Source organism: Mustela nivalis (assembly GCF_964662115.1).
Source record: "Mustela nivalis genome assembly, chromosome: 7".
Taxonomy (NCBI): Eukaryota; Metazoa; Chordata; class Mammalia; order Carnivora; family Mustelidae; genus Mustela; species Mustela nivalis.
The window spans coordinates 63,906,492-63,923,706 of NC_139026.1; the positions used below are offsets into that span (position 1 = coordinate 63,906,492).

Here is a 17,215-nt window from a genome sequence, read left to right on the forward strand (position 1 = left end):
AAACCTGGAGTCCCACTTCGAGGTTTCCTTTATCTTTCCCCTTTTATCTCCTCCATTATCTTTTTGGTGTTTGGAGTCAGTTCTCCTCCTTCCACCCTTCTCTCTATTGTCATGGAGAACTCTGATAACTCACTGCATCTAAAAAAGGAAAACAACTCAGGTAAGAAGGGGGTGGGCTGGGCTGTTTAAGGATAATTGGAGGGAGAAAAGGTCTCCGTAAAAATCCATTATTAGTCACTCTTTAGGATTAAGACCTTGTCTCAAGGTAAGGATTTTAGGTAAAGAATTGATATATTGGCTTATTAAACCTATAATCATTTCAGAAAAGATAATTTCATTATCCTAGCCAGCTCTTAACTTAGAAAGTTAGACTTTTAGGGGTGCCTGGGTGGCTCAGTCAGTTAAGCCTCTGCCTTCGGCTCAGGTCATGATCTCAGGGTCCTGGGATTGAGCCCCTGCCCCACACTGGGCACTCTGCTCAGCAGCGAGCCTACCTACCTGTAATCTCTCTCTCTGTCAAATAAATAAATAAAAATCTTTTAAAAAATAGACTTTTATAGTGTTAGCCTTATACACACAACCACACAGGCACACAATTTAGCACATTGTAGCATAGTGTGTTCTCTTAATATATTTCTTTTAAATTGATGGGCAGGCAAAGAGGAAAGGCTGTATGTACTGTGTTCTTGGGGAAGAGGGTAGATTCAGGTGTCTGTAGGGTCTGGGTATTAAACCTATCAAGGGTCAACAAGTTTTAACCCAAGGATAAAGACATCCATGCTTGGGTTTCTCAATTTCATTTTACATTCACTAAGTTTCAATCACCAAAGTAAAATGGATGAAATGCATCTTGACTTTGGAATATTTGCCTTCATTCACTGGGTTTTCAACTGCTCAGATACATCCTTAAAAACAAAAACAAAAAAAAACACCAAAAAATTGGTCACGCAAATGCTCAGTTATTATAAGAACAATTTCTGCCTTTTATTTTATGTTATTTTTTAAAAGATTTTATTTATTTACTTAACAGGCTGAGATCACAAGTAGGGGGAGAGGCAGGCAGAGAGAGAGGAGGAAGCAGGCTCCCTGCTGAGCAGAGAGCCCGATGCAGGGCTGGATCCCAGGACCCTGGGATCATGACCTGAGCCAAAGGCAGAGGCTTTAACCCACTAGCCACCCAGGCGCCCCTACTTTTTTTTTTGTTTGTTTGTTTTTTTAAGATCAATGAACCTTTTAAGAATTTTTGAAGGACAGGAATAAATAAATTTTGTATTTTTTCTCTTTGGATATATCAAATTCCATTTGTGATGGGACTCAAAGAGTTAACAGACTTGAAATCTGGAGAAATTCTAGCAATCATTATTCTGGGATACCTACTTTATTTATATCCATAACTAGTATTTTTAGAAAAAGAAAATAACTTTTCAGAAGCATGGGGAGATTGGGAGTCAAAGCCGAAGGCCTTAACGTTTTAACATTTTTCCTTTTTTTTTTTTCTTTTTCCTCAAGTGGTATTGACTTAGCAGGAACAGTTCAAACAAGCCCGCAGTCCAGGAAATAATCATCAGACCAAGTGATCCACTTAGATGGGAAGAAAAAGTAATTTGCTCAGCATCCTCAGGATCGTCTTAAAGAGTTTCAGTAAGAAATAAATTGAGAAAGAATGTTTCAGAAAACAATTCCATGCCCAGACCCAAACCCCAAATCGAAGCTGGGACTTTTCCTAAGTGCGAGCAGAGCGACGGGCCCTGAAAGACTAATAGCCCGCGGCGCCCCTGAACAACCCGCGCTGGGCGGGCGGGAAGCCCTCGGCCCGCAGACCCTTTCTCTTGGTTTCGGGGAGGTACTTCGGGCAGCTCCGTTTCCCCCACGGCCTCCCCAGTGGAGGCTGCGAGCGCGGGGCGCAGGCGGGTCGGGGACAGAAAGGCCCGGGGAGGGGACGCCGACAGGGCGACGGGACGCGAGCGCGGGCGCGGGCGGGAGAGCCTGTGGCCGGGCGCCGCCGCCGCCGCGTTGTCCGGGGTGCTGAAAGCCGCGAACTTCCCGGGAAGCCGGGGCCACTTTTCTCTAGGTCGGAGCGGGGGGTGTGGGGTTTCAGGGTGCGCACCTGCTAAGCCCGCCCTGGTCCTGGGCCGGGAGGTGCCGCAGATGAGGCCCTCCTGGCCCCGTGGGGTGGGGGTGGTGGGGGTCCGTGACTCGGGGGCGGCGGTGAGTACGGGCGGGAGCGCCGGGCAGGACCCCGGGGCCCCTTCTCCGCCTCTCGGGCAGCCCCGCACCGCGACCCCGCTCCACCTGCGCGCGAACTCCGGCGCGGGGGACGCGGGCGCCGCGGGCTGAGTGCGGCTGCAAGCCGGGCGGGGGAGGAGGGCACTGGGGGTGGGGGGGCGGCCCTAGTCCGGGGATGGAGGGGGGCGGGTGGAGGCGAGAGCGAGCGGGGCATGCGCAGTGGGGCGGAGGAGGTGGCGATGGCCGGGGGAGGCGGGGGGACTGCTGTTTATTTGCAGCTGGGCCAACTCGGCGGCGCAGGCGGCGGCGGAGCGCGGGGCGCCAGCGGCGGGTCCGGCTGCCGCCGCATCATGCCCGAGCCCACCTCCCGGCAGCCGCGGCGCGCCACCGGGGCCCCGGCCGGGGAGAATGCCAGACGCCTGGGAGCGGCTAGGGCAGCGGCGGTGGCGGCGGCACGATGGTGGTGACAGGCTCTGCCCGAGGCGGCGGCGGCAGCGGGGACCGCGCGCCCTCCCGGCGGCGGGGCTGCGGACTCGGGCCGGCCGGGGCCGCGGCGCTGCTGGCCGGGGCGAGCTGCCTATGCTACGGCCGCTCCCTGCAGGGCGAGTTCGTGCACGACGACGTGTGGGCGATCGTGAACAACCCCGACGTACGGCCGGGCGCCCCGCTTCGCTGGGGCATTTTCACCAACGACTTCTGGGGCAAGGGCATGGCCGAGAACACCAGCCACAAGTCCTACCGGCCGCTCTGCGTCCTCACCTTCAAGTGAGTCCCTTAGCTCGCGCTCGCAGCCGTAGCCGTTTCTCTTCGCCTCTCGTCCGAGCTGGGAGAAGTTGCGGGACCAGCTCGGGGTGGGGGGGTCGTTTCTTTTCTTGGGGCCCCTTCCTCTCCACGCCTCCCTCCTCTGCTGCTGTCCACGCCACTCCGCGCCGCTGTCCCCGGCCCCGCTTCTCTGGGCTCCCGGGGCGGTTCGGGAGGCGCGGACTGGGAGTTGGGATCGAGTTTCTCTGGAGTCTGCGCTCTCGGCGGGCTGGTCTCTCGGGCTAGGGCTGGGAGCAGGGCTGCTAGAGCTGCTCCCGCACTTGGTCCAGTGCGACCGCGCGAGCCCGGCGAGTTTCGGACTGGAGGCTGTGGTGGGGATGCTTTCAAGTTGGGAATTTCTCGGAGATTGTTGGGCAGCCTTGCTGATGGCGAGAGAATCAGTCCCTTTGGGGTTGCGTTCGGAGGAGAGGCGAGAGCCGTGCCAGGGCTGCACGGGTTTTGGGGAGGCGCAGCAATGGGAGCGGAGGCTCTCCTCCGACCTGCAGTCTTTGGCTGCTCCCGGAGCCTTTCCAGTCTGCAGGTCTGCGGAAGGGCTCGGGGTTTAGATAAGATGCAAAGCAAAGGAAGGCAGAGCGTGGGATCCTCTGGAGATCCTGGTGTCCCAGTCGAAATAGTTTTTGTTTTACAACCTCAGAGTCATGATTCAGCATTTCTGGTGTGAATGAAGTGTAAAAGGAACCGAGAGAACGCCAGGGTTTTGTAGGGTGGAGTATTTTCTTGAATTTAAAAGAGGGCTTGCTTCAGAAGGAAGAGGAGGAGGGCTTTGTATGAGTGTTATCTGGTACACTGTGAGCTTGACTCAATCCTTTTTAATTTGGCTCAGCCTTTAAGCTTATAATGTGCCGGACAAAAACTTGAAATATTGGTTCAGTATCATCAGTGTTTTAAGCCTTTTCCAGTGGGTGTAATATGAACCCGTCTTTATGGTAATAGTTATTCGAGACGGGATACGCAGCTTGAAAAGCTTGCCTGGGGCCAGGAGGCCAAGGTTTTTTGACAGGTGGTTGTGATGACTTAGAAAAGGAAATCATAGCAGTTGTCAGTAATTCAGGGGCTTTTGACTTAATTCTTGAGTTGAAAATTCAGTATTTTATAAACATATATTTTTATCCCCAGGGGTACAGGTCTGTGAATCACCAGGTTTACACACTTCACAGCACTCACCAAAGCACATACCCTCCCCAATGTCCATAAGAAAATTCAGTATTTTAAAAGAGAGTGAGGAAATTGCACATTTGACTCTGAAGAGAGTATTTTGTAAACATTAGTCCTCTTGGAAAGTGGTTTTGCTTTTTGGCTGAAAGATAACCTTAGCTACTGAGTGAGTTGCTCAGTACTCTCAGTTTTCCAAATGTTTCTTAAAATCTTAGATGACACAAATAAATATGTTCATCTTCTAGATCGGCCTGCCTTTTCATTTATTACAGTGAGGACTGATGGTTCATTTAAGGTGTGGAAGCTCACAGCGTGAGATGTGCTGGGATTGTAACAGCCATGGAGACTGTCTTGATCTGAACATTTTACATTTTATTTATTTATTTTTTAAAAGATTTTATTTATTTACTTGACAGACAGAAATCACAAGTAGATGGAGAGGCAGGCAGAGAGAGAGAGAGGGAAGCAGGCTCCCCGCTGAGCAGAGAGCCCGATGCGGGACTCGATCCCAGGACCCTGAGATCTTGACCTGAGCCGAAGGCAGCGGCTTAACCCACTGAGCCACCCAGGCACCCTGAACATTTTACATTTTAGAAAAGGTTAGGGCCAAATGCCAGTGCCCACTTGGTGGAGGATGGGAAGGATGTTTTCACTTCTTGAGTTTCTAAAGTGTTTTTTCATGCATGCTGGAGATGGCAGGGACAGAAAAGAGGAGTGGGGAGGGAAGTAGACAGTGAGGCAAGGCCACTGATGAGGAATGTTAGCAAGGGTTTTGGGGAAATGGGTAAGGAAGGAGAGTTGCAGGGCGGGGCCAACTCCTCACTGTGTTCTCATTGGTTACAAAATGCAGATTTGCGTCTAAAACCATTGCTCTTTGTATAATCTCATTTTACTGGCTGTGTAACATATCCTTTTTTTTTTTTTTTTTGAGAAGATTGAGTTGCAGATCTAGAGAGCAGCACAGCACTAATCAGAAAGGGGTAGATGTTTCTTTAGAAAGAGAAAGCTCATCTTTCCATGTTCACAGGTGTGAATTAAAATAAGACCTGGAAGCTTTCTCCACACTGGATCTTCTTGTGCAACAGCATAAGGAGAAACCTGGCGGGTGGGGGGGGGGTACTGTTGATGGTGCTAGACTCATACAACTCTAAAGGTTGTTGCAAGGAAGGACAGAAAATCAAATTTATTAACTACTCAGTGTGAAACAAGCATTGGCCTGAAACTCTTTACATAGATTAAATTTTTATGATTTTTGTTTTAGATAGTTGGTGAAAATAAAGTGGCCCTTTAAATATATATACACACTATTTTAATTATATATTAAACTAGGTTTTCTGTTTTTAATAAAAATCTTTGAGAATTCGAGAACATTTTTATTTATTTTTTTTCTGGTAAGAACACTTAACATGAAATTGCCATTTAGAATTCTTAGGAGCACAATAAAATATCATTAACTCTAGACACAGTGTGGTAGAGCAGATCTCTGGTGTTTACTCCTTTTCCATAGCTGGGACTGTATACCTGCTGAACAGCAGCTCTCTCTGGGCTCCAGCCCCCTCCGCGCCCCCTTGGCAGCCATCATTCTACTCTCCATATGAATTTGACTATTTTAAATATGTTATGTAAGTACAGTCATGCAGTATTTGCACTATTATTGGCTTATTTCACTTAATATAATGTCCTCCCCACCAGCCATGTTGTTGTATATGACAGGACTTCCTTTGTTAAGGCTGAATAGTATTTCATTGTATGTATAGACCACTTATTTTAAATTTTTTTTTTAAAGATCTTATTTATTAGAGAGAGAGAGAGAGAGAGAGCACACAAACAGGAGAAGGGGCAAAGGGAGAAGTGGGCTTCCTCCTGAGCAAGGAGCCTGACATGGGGCTCTAACCCCGGACCCTGGGATCATGACCCTTAGCCGAAGCAGACACTTAACTGACTGAGCCACCCATGCACTCCCCCACTTTTTTTTTTTAATCTATTCATCTGATCAGGGACAGTTACGTTGTGTCCATGTCTTAGTTATTGTGAGTATTGCTGCAGTGAACTTGGCAGTGCATATATCTCTTCAAGATCCTGATTTCAATTCTTTTGGATTTTTAACCAGAAATAGGATTGCTGCCTTATTAGCTGATTGTATTTTTAACTTTTTGAGAAATCTCTATACTGTTCTCCATAGGAGCGGCACCTTTTACGTTCCCACCAGTACTGTACAGTGGTTCTAGTTTTCTACATACTTGCCAACACTTACCTTTTTTTAATAAAAGCCAGCCTAATAGGGTGTGACAGAGGCGATAACTCCTTATGATTTTGATTTTGCTTTTCATTTCCCTGAGGATTAGTGATGTTAAGTATCTTCATGTACGTACTGTTGGCCATTTGTCTTTTTTTTTTTAAACTATAATTGACATATGATACCCTATTAGTTTCAGATGTATACCTTAGTGACTTGATGTTTTTATATATTATAAAATGGTTCCCACTATAGGTCTGGTTGCCATCTGTCACTATACAAATTTATTACAATATGATTGACTGTGTTCCCTAGGCTGTACATTACATCTCCATGACTTATTTATTTTATAACTGGAAGTTTGTATTTCTTAATGCCCTTCACCTATTTTGCCGCCCCCCCCCCCCCCACCGTCCCCTCTGGTAACCAGTTATTTGTTTCCTGTGTTTGAGTCTGTTTCTGTTTTGTTCTGTTTGTTTTGTTTTCTAATTCCACATATAAATGTAGTAATGTGGTATTCTTCATTCTCTGACTTACTTCATTTAGCATTATACCTTCCATGTTGTCACAAATGGCAAGCTTTTCTTTTTTTATGGCTGAGTCTTTATTGAAAAATATCTGTTCAGGCCCTTTGCCCATTTTTTCATCCTTTTTTTTTTTTTTTTTTTTTTTTTTAACCTTGAGTTGGAGTTTCTTACGTATTTAACATATCAGATACATGCCTTGGCTATTCCATTGGTTGCCTTTTAACCCTGCTGGTTACTTCCTTTGCCGTACAGTGGTTTTTTAGTTTGATGTAGTCCCAGTTACCTAATTTTTTTTAATTGTTTGTACTTTGGGTGTCATATTTTAAAAAATCATTGCTAAGTCTAACATCATGAAGTTTTCCCCATTTTTTTTTTTTTAAGATTTTATTTATTTGACAGGGGGAGAGCGAGAGTGAGAGAGAGAGAGTGAGGAGAGCGCGAGAGCGCACAAGCTGTGGGGGGGAGGTGCAGCAGCAGAGGGAGAGAGAGAAGCAGGCTCTGCACTGAGCAAGGAGCTTGATGTGGGGCTCTATCCTGGGACCCTGGCATCATGACCCCTGTTTTTCTTCTGGAAGTTTTACAGTTTCAGGTCTAGATAAGTTGTCAGTACATTTTAAGTTGATTTTTGTGTATAGTGTAAGATAAGCATCCAGGTTTATTCTTTTGCATGTGGATACCATTTTTCCTAACACTGTTGAAGAGACTATCCTTTCCCTGCTGTGTATACTCGGCCTTTATGTTGAAGATCATTTGACCATATATGTGTAGGTTACTTTCTGGCCTCTCTATTCTTTTCCATTGGTAAGTGTGTTTGTTTTTATTCCACTACCATACTGTTTTAATTATTGTAGCTTTGTAATATGGTTTGAAATCAGGAAGTGTGATGCTTCCAGCTTTGTTCTTTCTCAAAATTGCTTTGTATATTCAGGATTTTTTGTAGTTCCAAATGAATTTTATGATTTTTTTTTTTTTTTTTTTGTTTCAGTAAAAAAAATCTATTTGTATATTAATATAGAATACATTGACTATAATTGGCTTTGAGTATTATGGACATTTTAACAATAGTAAGTCTTCTACCAATGAACGTGGGATGTCTATTTATTTGTGTTTTCTTTAGTTTCTTTCGTCAGTGATTTATAGTTTCAATTATACAAGATTTTTACCTCTTTGGTTAACTTTACCTCTTTGGTTAACTCCTCCGTATTTTATTCTTTTTGATGCTGTTGCAGATGGGATTGTTTTTCTTAATCTTGGATCATTCATTATTGGTGTATGGAAATGCAGATGATTTTTTAAACTTGAAATGCAGATGCAGCTGATTTTTGTATATTGATTTGTATCTTGCAACTTTACTGATTTTGAATATTCTAGCAGGTTTTTTGTCTTTAGGATTCTCTAACATAAAAAATCAGAGCCATATACAAACAGATAATTTTACTTCTTTTTTTCCCTTTTTTCTTGCCTAATTTTTATTGCCTAATTGTTCTGGGTAGGACTTTCAGTACTGTGCTGAAGAGAAGTGCAAGAGTGGGCATCCTTGTCTTTTTTTTTTTTTTTTTCTTGTTCTTGATCTTAGAGAAAATGCTTTCAGTTTTTCACCATTGAGTATGATGTTAATTATGGGCTTTTCATGTATGTTCTTTATTGTGTTGAGATACTCTTTCTGAACCTAATTTTTGAGACTTCTTACCATGAAAGGTGTTGAATTTTGTCAGATCCTTTTGTTGCGTCTCTGGACATGATCATGTAATTTGTACCCTCCATTCTGTTAATGTGGTATGTAACATTGAGTGAGTTGTGCATGTCGAACCATTCTTGCATCCCAGGGATAAAACCCAGGTGGTTATGGCTTATGTTCCTTTAAATGTGCTGTTGAATTCAGTTTGCTAGGATTTTATTGAGGACTTTTGCATCTGTGCTTATCATAAATGTTGGCCTATAATTTTCTTTTCTTTTTTAGGATTTTATTTATTTATTTGATCGAGACACAGCGAGAGAGGGAACACAAGCAGGGGTTGTGGGAGAGGGACAGCAGGCTTTCTGCTGAACAGGGACCCTGAAGCAGGACTCGATCCCAAATCCCTGGGATCATGACCTGAGCTGAAGGCAGATGCTTAACAGACTGAGCCACCCAGGTGGCCCTAGTTTTCTTTTCTTATATTGTCTTTGGCGTAAAAAAAAAAAAAAAGGAAAAACCCTTCTCATTGTGAGATAATTGTTCATTTCCATACAGTTGTAAATAATAATACAGAGTTTTCTTATCCATTTTCCTCCAGGGTTAAAGCCTTGCATAACTACAGTATAATATCACAATGAAGAAGTTCACATTGATACAATCCATAGCTTTTATTTAGATTTTACCAGTTTTACATGTACTCTTTTTCTCTTTTCTTTCTTTCTTTTTTTTTTTTTTTAAGATTTTCTTTATTTGACAGGAGAGATCACAAGTAGGCAGAGAGGCAGGCAGAGAGAGAGGGAGAAGCAGGCTCCCCACTGAACAGAGAGCCCAATGCGGGGCTCGATCCCAGGACCCTGAGATCATGACCTGAGCCAAAGGCAGAGGCTTAACTCACTGAGCCACCAGGCACCCCATACTCTTTTATTTCTGTTGTGTGCATTTCATCCTATGCAGTTTCGTCACATGTAGATTTCCAAGATTACAATACAGTCAAGATAAAGAATGGTTTCATCATAGGGATCCTTCCTGCTTCTTTATCATAGTTATAAACACCTCATTCCTAACAACCCCCCAATTTGTAACACCCCAACCTGCTCCACAATCACCACTAATCTCCATGTCCATAATTTTGTCATTTTGAGAGTGCTATATGTGGAATCATGTATATGTAACCCTATTGAGACTGGCTTTTTCTGCATTTATCATAATTCTCTAGAGTTTATTCAGATTTGTTGCATATCAGTAGTTCATTCTTTCTGTTGCTGAGTAGTAGTAGTCCGTTGTGTGGCTGTCCCATGGTTTCGTCCTTCACCTGTTCAAGGACATCTGGGTTGTTTGCAGTTTGAGGCTGTTAGAAACAAAACTGCTATAAACATTCATTTACAGGTTTTTTTGTAAACACTGGTTTTATTTCTTTGGGATAAATGTACAGGATTGCAACTGCTGGGTCACATGGTGGTTGCATTTTTAGTTTTTTAAGAAACTGATGAACTGTTTTCCAGACCCTCCCATACCTGTATGAGTAATCCAGTTATTGTGCTTCCTCACCAGCATTTGGTATTGTCACTTTCTTTGATTGTAGCCATTCTGATAGTCATAGAGTGATACCTCATTGTGATTTTAATTTGCATTTCCCTAATGGCTGATGGTGTTGAATATACTTTCATGTGCTTATTTGCCCCCTGTATACCTTCTTCCTTAAAATGTCTCTTCATATCTTTTGTCCTAAGTGGATTTTTTTTTTATGTTGAATTTTAAGATTTCTTTATATATTGTTGGTAAAGGTTCTTTGTCATCTATGGGGTTGGCACATACTTTTCTCCCATTCTGTAGCTTGTCTTTCCCAGTGCAAAACTTAGACCTAGGTTTTGTTGTTGGCTTTTTTTTTTTTAAGATTTATTTATTTATTTATTAGAGCAAGAGAGCATGCCTGCACGCACATGCAAGTGGGGGAGGGTCATAGGGAGAGACTCTGCAAGCAGACTCCCTTTGAGCTCTGTGCAGTACATGGGGTGTGGGGGGAGGGGGGAATTGATCCCACGACCCATGAGATCATGACCCAAGCCAAAACCAAGAATTGGACACTTAACCAACTAAGCCACCCAGGCGTTCCTCAAACTTAGTTTTTATTAAAATAGTTCATTATCTTTGATTCACTGAATGAATGTCTCACATAATCGAGAGCTAGAAATTACCTTAAGAATAAACAACAAATAAATAAGTTAATAAATAGAGATGTGTAATGTTTATTACTATAAAGGTACTTGCATGCATAGAAATGTATTAATCAGTTTTTCTCACATAAGAAATCGGCTGAAAAGGAAGTGGATTTTTAGTGTCTATTCTACCAGATTGTGGGGCAGGGTGCAAAGGAAAATGAAATCAGTTCACCAAGATATGACGGCTTTGTATTACATCAATTTATTGGAGTTGGAACTCTGTTTCTGGGACATTCTTTCCCTTTATTGCACTAGGTTATAGATGTACTAGAGAAATTTCTCTGAGATTTGGAAAGTGAAAGTGAAGTGGCCACGTACTTGGTCAGAGGGCTGGTGTAGGTGTTGGTGCTGTCACAGCTCCTGTGGGTTGTCACGGACATGCCAGCTAACCCGCTGCTGGCTAGGTTCATGGCATCTCCAGAGCTCTCCAGATCATGGTGCTCTAGCTACCTGAAATCATGGTGCAGGTGTGTGTGCAGCCCTGCGGAAGTGCGCCAGCCTGTTTGAGCCACTCGCATCATTAAAGTTGGAGTCTTACAGGCTGTGAGCAGCAGAGGTACCTTCGGGTTCTTGTTCATTGCTTTTGGCTCTTCTCAAGTCCACCCATCCTTCCTCCCTCCTAAATGCCTGCCCTGTGGGCGTTCCATGCAGGCAGAAGCAGCAGGCTTGCATAGGCTGTGCAGGGAGCTTCTACAGTTGGGAAAGGTCAGATCTCTACAGCAGATCTCTCTGCTCTATCATTTCTGGTGGTTCTGCTTCTCTAAGCAAACATTAACTGATACAAATGGTTGTCTCTGTGTTCCTTGACATGAGTTTAGAATTCTAATGAATTTGTGTTCACAGTCAAATCTTACATTTGGTCTTTTCATAAGATTATTTTCCAAAGGCACACAGAAATATTTTTGGACCATTGTAGAGCAGAATCAAAACATCTGTGAAAACTTAATCTGTAGCAGTCACCTTTTTTATTTTGCTTCTTTATCCTCCACTGGCCATGACCTGTTTTTAACTCTGGAATCAGAACATTAAACCCGTGAAGTCACTCTGTAGGCACTTAATTGACACAGAACCAAAACCCATGATGCCCATATCCCCCATCTTGAAGAATGGCCCTGACTGATTTAAAAGGTGCTTAGCTTTTTAATTTTATTTCCTCTCTGCCCTTTTCCTCTTGAGAAAAAGAAAAAAAAATCGTGGTGGATTGTTAGCAGAACTATCCAGATCAGGAAGCAAGGAGAAGCTTCCTTCAACAAGAAAGAAGCAGGGGTTTTCCATGTTAAAGATGGGGAAACTAAGGCAAATGAAAGGATTTTAAACTCTTGAGTCTCTGCTTTTAGGCTACTGCATCATAGTATTCTACCAATTCGCTATAAAGGTTTATCTAATTGAAGGATTCTGATGGTGATATACACCATAGGAGTGAAAGTGGGTGGTTTGAAATGTCAGAGTTAAAAAATAGAATATCTTAATACGTGCAGCTGTAAGGATTTGCAACATTTTAATGCTTGGATCTGGAGAGGTTTTAGTGGGTTGGGTTTTTTTTTTTTTGCAGCAGTTTGCATCTTTTAGTCGCAGATGATATGCCAACCATGAAAATCAGCTCTAGCCTCTATGCCCAAAATCTAAAAGAAATGGTGGCATGTTCATTTTGGTTCTGTTCCTTTTGCTTTGTCCTCTTTGGAACTCATGTAGAGATGGTCTGTTGCAATAAAGCTGGTAAGTTTCTGTTCGCAGTCTCTGATGGCCGACACCTGCCATTGTAGATTGTTTGACTAGATTGTCTAGGATGTTCAGTGATGGATAGAGCCAAGGAAAAATATGATTGAAGGCAATGAAGATTTTATAGAGAAGAATAAAAAAAAATGTCCTCTGAAATTTGCATGCCAAACTAATGTTTCTCTTGGAAACCCCAAGAGACGGAGGTTAAGATAGTTGCCTGCCAGCATGAGCCTTAGACGTAAAATGGGCTTTGGACTATAGTCTGGCAGTGTAGGAAGGATGGAAAATCAGAGGAGTATATTTTTGAATTATGAGGGTTTTTAGAGGTGAGTCTCTGAATGAAGCTTAGAAAACACCATTGGAAGCAATCTTTATTTATTTATTTATTTATTTTAAATCAACATATGTCTTTTCTGTCTTCCTTTGGAGCTTACAGTTCATGTTTTTCCTAACTTTGAATACTTTGAATACGTAGTCATTCCACTTAAAAAAGGAGGGAGGGACAGGGGAGGAGTGCTTGGGCATGCCAGAGTTAATGGCACTGTTCTTTTCCAAATGATGAGAAATGGTTTTTGTTCTCCAATACCCTGTTGATCTGACCCCTGGCCACTTCCCTGACCTCTGGTCTATTAGTCTGCACCTCAATCTACCTCTGCCGGCATTCTAAAGTCCTTGTGTCCTTTACAGGCTACACCCACTGCTGCCTGGGTGCCTTTATACTTTCTGAAATGCTCTTTGCCCAGACGCATGCACTCTTGCTCTCTTACCACCTTCAATCTCTGCTCAAATGTCATTTCCTCCTTGACACCTTCCCTGGCACCCTGATCCAAAATGGCGGACTGTCGTCCATGTTTCATCCTTACTCCCTCACTCTACCCTCTTTGCCTTAGTAGCCCACATTGCTGTCTAGCAGCATGGATTTTTTTTTTTTTTTTTAATTTGACAAGAGAGAGAGAGATCACAAGTAGGCAAAGAGGTAGGCAGAGAGAGAGGGAGAAGCAGGCTCCCTCTTGAGCAGAAAACCCGATGTGGGGCTCAATCCGAGGACCCTGGGATCATGACCTGAGCCAAAGGCAGAGGTTTAACCCACTGAGCCACCCAGGCACCCTGGCAACATGGATTTATTATTGGTTCTTTTCTTCCCTTGCTCCATGAGGTGTATCCTTAGCACCTGAAACAATGCCTGCCATACAAAGTGGGGGCTTCCTAAATTACTGTTGAAAGATTGAATGAGTTAATCACTCACATGAATGCTTGACTTTTTCAGGTAAATATTTAGGCAGGGGTACAATTTTATAACATAGACAAAAAAGTCTGCTTAATTTGTTTCTTGGTTTATTTCCTTTTTTCCCCCTCTGTCAAAGAGAAAAATGGAGGCAGATAAAGAATTTCTAGGATACAAGAGATGGATTCCAGTGGGTCCTGCTTTATGGGAGGCTGAGGGACAGTTTTGATTCTGAAAGGGGCAGTGGTGGCTCCCTGTTGCCTCCTGCTGGGACTGTGACTCTCTGTAAAGAATGACGATCCACAGCACTTTGGGACCATTCTCCTCTTGCATGGCATATTGAAATGTGATGTTAGCTGTAAATTTTAAGACTGGACATAGCAGCTGTGCCTTCTGAGGCAAACCCCAGAATTACAGAGTTTTCTCCAGACCTTGCTGTCAGGGGACCAAAGTTCATCCATCCTCGTTTCCTATAGTCTTTAAAGAAAGGCCATGTTTTTTCAAGCCAGTGAGGTAGACATGACATGTTTCCAGTTGGATCAAATAAAGTATAAGGCTCTGAAAATACTTTCTCAAAGGAACTATGATGACTGTGACTTTCTGTCGCCAAGTACTGTAGAATAAAGAATTTGACCTTTATCCCAGGTTCCTGGGAGGGAGCTTCTAAACCCTTGGAAATTCCTGAGTGATGGGAGTGTCTCTGCTGCTCACAGTGGGTCCCAAGATCACCCTTGAGTTTGTGCTAAGGAAGAGGTAACTCACGATGGACCATCTGATAGGCATCTGGGCTGGCTATGCTGGAAAGACCAGTTGTAGGTTTAGAACGATGGGACTTTGCCACATACAAGCCCTACCTTCCAACCTCCAGGCAGGGAAGGTGGTGCTGGAGATTGAGTTCAGTCACATGCCCAGTGATTGATTCTATCAATCAACCTAAGTAATGAAACCCCAGTTAAAAACTTGACATTGAAGCTTGTTGAGTTTGCCTGATTGGTATTCATATATCATGCTGAGGAGGTGATGACAAGAAAGGTTTCTGTTTGGGACCCTCTCAGACCTGTCTCCATGAGTCTTTTTTTTTGGACAGGTTTTGATTTTTATCCTGTACAATAAAATTGAAATCACAAGTGTAATGCTTTCTCGAATTCTGTGAGTCATTCCTAAAAATTATCAAATCTGAGGGAGTTGTGGGAACCCCAAGATTTGTGGTCAGTTGGTCAGCAGGGCAGGTAGCCTGGGGACCGTTGAACTTGCAGCTAGTGTCTGAAGGGAGTGCAGCCCTGTGCAGGAGTTTGTCCCCACATAAACTCTGGCTAGTCACTGTCAGAATTGTAGCGCATCCAGGAACTTTACCAAAAATGTACCTTTAAAGGAAAACGATTTGGCTAAAAACTGACAACTCAATTATGCTTCTAACTAAACTATATTTATATCGGTTTATTTTTAAAATTATTTTAATTTTAATTTTTAAATTTTTATTATTTTTATTTTAAATTTTTATTATTTGCTGACTCTCTTTTTGAAGATTTTCTTTTGAGACTTGCTGCCTTGTCACAGATCTTCTTCCTCTTAGTTTCCCCAGCGTTTCTTTGATGTACTTGTTACTCTGAGCACTTACGGGACCCTCATGACAATAACTATCCCTTGCATGGGTGTGGGCTCCTCCTGACAAGTCCCTCTTGCCTTGTTCCCTCCCCATAGCTTCCTCATAGCCAGGGGAGAATGGGATGCCTTGAGCACAAACCCAGACCATAAATTTTATTTGTGTCTCGGAGCACCCGTCTCCCCCTTTGCACTGTGTTACTTGCCTTGGTGCCTGCAAATCATATCCTTTGGTTCTTTGAAACATAAAGTGATGATTTGCTGATTTATTCTTGATACTAGAGGGAATGCAGAAGAAGAGCAACCAAAATGATTAAGGGCCAAAGGGATTCGCCTTAGAGGAAAACGAGAAAAACCAGATGTTGTTATTTATTGGTTGAATGATCTAAGAAGACTATGGAAACCACTTATTAGTGTTTGAGAGCTGAGAGGATGGCAAGAGAGGGAAGAAGAAAAATGAATGGCAGTTGAGGAAGACCGGAGAATGTTCTGTGTGTTCAGTATTGGGCAGTGGAAACTCTCAAGGAAAGTGTTGGAAGACTCGTTACTTGAGATAGCAGAGACAGTTCAGGTTAGGATGGTTAAAGTACATTTAATTTTTTCTTTTCCCTGGTTTGTAGTTTGTATTGCGAAAGAATGTATGTTGTGTTATTGCTGAGAAAACTGGATTTCCCAGGTAATCATGGCAAAGATAGGTAGCCTTCCTTTAAGTATTGAGATGCGTGTCTCTCATTGTTCTGAGTATCACCTGGTTTGAATCACTGGGTTTCTTGGGACAGATCTCCAGGTCCTATTTCACATTTACTAACTTACAATTATCTTGGGGGTGGAATGAGGGAATTGGCAATTGTAGCATGCACGTCAGGGGATTCAGAATCTGGGAACCACTGGGACCCAGTGGGAGCATATGTTACATGAAGCTGAGATGCCAAGTATCTCTGGAGTGTTACAGAAAAAAGAATCCAAAAGCTCATTGAGAGGAATGTTGCCGTGCGTTTACCACATGCCGCCGGCCCACACCTTCCTCCCACCCCTCTACTACAGTCCTTGAGGGCCAGCGATCTTCCCTCCACTGAGGCATTAAGAACTACGTTAGTGAGGGAGCACCTGCAGCTTGGAGAAGCTCTGCTTTGGCTCTTGTCTGTGGGCAGGTGTGATGTGGGAGATGCGACTGAGGTGGGCTTTCTGCTGGGGTCTGGGAGAGCCGGATGCCAGTGGCAGAGCTTAGCTGCCCAAGACAAGGAGGGTGCATTTACCACGAAAGGCAGACAGGCAGCAGGGACCTAAGGGTGATCAGGATGCCCATGACCCCCTGGGAGGGATCGCTGGTGGTGGCCAGTTAATCACACTGTTTGTAGGAATGAAGTAGATGTGCAGCCCTCTTAGATGTTGCTTCGTCTCTGTACCTGGGAAACTCCAGGCTTGGTGGAAAGCCAGGCTTGAGTCACGACAGGGGAGAATCATGACCTGTTAGGTGGGAGTATGGAGGTAGAGCTGTTTGACTGACTGACCTGGGGTCTCCTGGAAGAAGGGTCCTAGTCTGTTCCGTAGTAGAAGTCTCTTCCAGGGACACAGCCGGTTTTGTTTTTTTAACCCACTGAGCCACCCAGGCGCCCCGGTTTTGTTTTTTTAATCCAGAACTATTTTCCATGGAAGAAAATTAAAAGGAGTAAGGGGCTTTATCTAGAGATCCAGGCTCTGTGAGTGGGTGGAAAAGGAGGGGCAGCAAATGGCTTTCCTCTTCCTTCCCCACTCCTCCTCTTGTTAACTTCTTGGTGGACACTGTGACCCTGTGACCTGTTCTGG

The 17,215-nt window shown here is 43.8% G+C and overlaps 1 protein-coding gene across 2 annotated transcripts in view; it reads left to right on the forward strand.

Moving 5' to 3' along the window:
• The first annotated feature begins 2,405 nt into the window (after positions 1 to 2,405).
• TMTC1 (transmembrane O-mannosyltransferase targeting cadherins 1) overlaps positions 2,406 to 17,215 on the forward strand; it is a 259,231-nt gene continuing 244,421 nt past the window's right edge. For both annotated transcript variants that reach the window (XM_082742146.1, XM_082742147.1), the window contains exon 1: positions 2,406 to 2,991. In XM_082742146.1, the coding sequence (XP_082598272.1) occupies positions 2,684 to 2,991 (308 nt within the window). In that variant the 5' untranslated portion in view covers positions 2,406 to 2,683. The remainder of the gene's footprint in view (positions 2,992 to 17,215) is intronic.